This window comes from Hippocampus guttulatus, chromosome 13 (genome assembly GCF_054856545.1).
Source record: "Hippocampus guttulatus isolate MCC_2025c chromosome 13, RoL_Hgut_1.0, whole genome shotgun sequence".
Taxonomy (NCBI): Eukaryota; Metazoa; Chordata; class Actinopteri; order Syngnathiformes; family Syngnathidae; genus Hippocampus; species Hippocampus guttulatus.
This window is the reverse complement of record NC_141273.1, coordinates 3,394,805-3,398,334: the sequence shown is the minus strand read 5'-3', so window position 1 is coordinate 3,398,334 and position 3,530 is coordinate 3,394,805. Positions and strand designations below refer to the sequence as shown.

At 39.8% G+C, this 3,530-nt stretch overlaps 1 protein-coding gene across 2 annotated transcripts; it reads left to right on the top strand.

Moving 5' to 3' along the window:
• Positions 1-794: 794 nt before the first annotated feature.
• fam177a1a (family with sequence similarity 177 member A1a) lies at positions 795-3,497 on the top strand. 2 transcript variants are annotated; one of them, XM_086127469.1, is made up of 5 exons: positions 795-952; positions 1,348-1,527; positions 1,751-1,817; positions 2,671-2,768; positions 2,857-3,497. In XM_086127469.1, exons 1-5 carry the CDS (start codon positions 884-886, stop codon positions 3,070-3,072), a joined length of 630 nt encoding a protein of 209 aa, XP_085983595.1. In that variant the 5' UTR covers positions 795-883; the 3' UTR covers positions 3,073-3,497. The 2 variants fall into 2 exon arrangements, with proteins under 2 accessions (XP_085983595.1, XP_085983596.1); XM_086127470.1 differs by lacking the exon at positions 795-952 and adding an exon at positions 1,007-1,109.
• The last annotated feature ends 33 nt before the right edge of the window (positions 3,498-3,530 follow it).

Sequence of the window (3,530 nt, the reverse complement as noted above, 5' to 3'; positions counted from 1 at the left end):
CAATTGCGCTTCCGGTTATGAATTTCAAATGAAAGCACCCCCCCCCCACACACACACACACACACTCACACCACTCTTCATAGTGGCGCTGGTGATGGCCACAATTTAATAAAGTGCTGGATAAGGGCCACGTATCTGACAAGAGAATGACCCATATGAGCGCAATCTGTAGTCGGTGAGCTCGAAGGACAACATTGACATTTCCATATTATTTATGTTCAACGGGTAGCGGTATTGGAAAGTTCATATTGTTTGGTCACAGTCAAAAAGAAGAAGAAGAAGAAGAAGAATCAAAAGAAGAAGAAGAAGAAGAAGAAGAAGAAGAAGAAGAAGAAGAAGGCGGAGCGTACCCATAGACAAAATTTTCCAGTAAATTACCCTTTGCCTCTGAATTGTACGTTAACGGCGCCGCCCTTTTTAATGTGGCAATGTTTTGATGGATACAAATTACCCATTTCTTGCTGGAGCTGACCAACCTTGTGTGCGTGTTTGTGTTTGTCTGAGAAAGAGAGAGAGAGAGAGAGAGAGAGAGAGAGAGATGAACTGTACTGTGTAGGCCGTTGCTGTATGAAGTTAGGTACATTTGCTGTCAATATAACAGTGGTCCCAAAACACATTTGTGGTACAGCTATGTAGTTCAAAATAAATAACTAATAATAATAATGAATTGATTTTTACGGCGCATATATGCCTCAAATATACGTTATGAACCAAGCCCCTCACTCTTCCCATGAATGGTTGCGGACCAATGTTTTTCGGGACAGTTTTGCCACAACAAATATGGCGGAGGTGCTTGCATCCAACTTGCATCTACGTGATTCTAATATCTGTGTTTTCAACAAACAGTAATAACATCGAGGTTGCTCGAAGAACATTTCGTAATATGGCAGACTTGTCATTGTATTTAACTAATATAAACGTTTCATTGGGACGTACTATGGAAGGTAATAAGGTGAGTCCACGCAAGGCTTCGTTTTATGTTGTGGTTTCGTTTTTGATCGAAGTCGACTGACATGTTGTGATTCACTTCCTTAGCTTGCGATAGCCGTGTGAAGGCGTCCCGAATAATGTATATTGATCGTTTTAATGCCAGTTTGGGATGATTCGTCGTAAGTACAATTAATTCAAACCATCAGTGACGTTTTTCCCCTCAGCTTTTTGTTGTGTTTTTGATTTTGCTTTGGTTTCGTTCTAGCCTACGTGGGCATATAACAAAGTGTTGCATATTTGAAACGTGAGACATAATGTCATCTGAGATTATTGCAGTGAAATAAAAAGCTATTGCCATTGGTACTATAATAAAAGATAAACAGTACATAAATAGGGCTTGTGCATGTGCTTGTTAAGAGTCAAGACGTGGTGGAAGACTTCGAGAGAGTGGAGATGGGCGACTCAGGTGCGAGGCAGGGAAGGGTTAAGCTTCCCCGCAGGACCATCTACTTTGCTAGTGGCGAAACAATGGAGGAGTACAGTACTGACGAAGAGGAAGAGGAGCCTGTGGAGAAAAGGGTGGTTAATGTGGATACGGTACGTCAGTACATGTCAATAAATTGCACTAAATGCATCTTGTTTGTGAGACAACCACTGCTCTCTGTGCTTAGTTTTAGCCTGATTTGCCTCATAACATAAATGAATCGTATGTCATTGACTTTACATTTTTTTCTGTTTGTCTCTACTGGTGATCTTGTGAAAAAAAGAAAACAGCCTAATGCCACTTTGTTCTAAGATTGTCCCCACGTTTGTTTTCCAGTCGAAACTGACATGGGGCCCATATTTTTGGTTCCACATGTGGAGAATGGCCACCTCAACTATCTCAGGTAACACGCCCCTTAAATAATGTCCACATGGACCTTTACATTTAACTACCATACTAGCAATCTGTACAGGGTGGATATAAAAAAAAGTCTACAGACCCCTGTTAGCCAGGTTTTAGTGGTAGGAAAAATGAAACAAAATAAATCATCAATTGAGAAAAACACGGCACAACAATGACATTGCTAAGAACTGGGTGTACAACTAAAATGATGAACCCCCCCCCCCTTTTTTTAAACAAGAAGAAGTGTGCATTTACATAAAAAGTGGCCACACTGATAGACTCCTCCCCTCCAAAAACCGAGTGTTGTCATAAAAACTGCGTGAAACAAAGTATTAGTTTGAGGGTGTGCATACATATGCAGCCAGATTATTGGTATGCCTTTTATATTTTCTCTTCAATGATTTGATTTTTTTTTCATTTGAGTTGTGCAGAATGAAGGTTACATTCATGATGGATTAATATTATTATGATGATGATTATTAAATGATTTATCTTGGTCTCATTTTTAAAATATTCCAAAAATGTGGAATTTGAACAGGGGTGGTTTGACTTTATATCCACTGCAACTATCTTCAGGTTCTTTCTGTGCAAACCTCAAGTTTGGAGTTGTTGGAATGTCAGTGCTGGATGAAAGATTTGGGTCCGCACTGTCTGAGAATATAAATCTCCCAGTTTAGCCTTGTTGTATTGTAGAATTATTTTCAAAAAAATGTTGCTTTAAAAAACAACAACATTTTTTAGAATGGTCAAAACGCGAACTAGAATCACCCTATTTCTGTCAAATCACAACCAGATGACACAGAGACAATTTACCGGTAGTCATATTTATTTTGTGTTGCATGTGTGTCCTTCAGTGTGTGACTACATGGGAGAGAAACTTGCTTCTCTTTTTGGTATTACCGCTCCTAAATACCAGTACGCCATCGACGAGTACTACCGTATTAAGAAAGAGGTAGGTGAAATCCACGTCAGACTTGTTATTGTTGGGTGACTAGCCTCACAGCGACTGAAGTATTTTACACGATGATGTGGTCCTGCAGCAGGAGGAAGAAGAGGAGGAGAACCGTCTGGCTGATGAGGCAGAGCATCAATTTGCAGAGAAGCGAAAGAGTGAGAAGAAGGACCCGACTCCGGCAACCATTGAGCAGCCTGAAGCAATAGGAGCTTCTTTTGTCAATGTTTCTTTTGACCACGAGCCTGAAGCAGCTCTCAACACTCCGGACAACAACAGAGCACCTTGTCCTCTCCCCTCCTGACAACCCAAAACCTCTTTACTTGCGACGAGGATGAATGCTAATCTACTTATTTGTAATAATTATTCATTAATAATATTAATGTTATTTTTTTATGCTCGCATTTTGTTCAAACAGGATTCCGTTAACACGGTAGGAAAACTGGTTGATCTTACTGCATTGGCATCAGCGATTTGTCTAGAGCTTGATTTCTAAAAAAATAAAAATACATTTACCAACGGACTTTATTGACAAGGATAGCAGCAGCAGGGTCTTTTAACACTATTCAAAGCAGCAGCAAAAATCCTGATTTGTTCTGTTTCAGATATTTCAGTGCCTATATGTTGTCTATGCATCTTGACTATATGATGTCATCCATTCATCCAATCCAGAGGATTTCAGTTTTTCCATCAGATTTTCATTTCAACATAATAAAACTACTTCTGTCACGATTGTGTCCATCGTTTTGCCTCTGGTGGCTT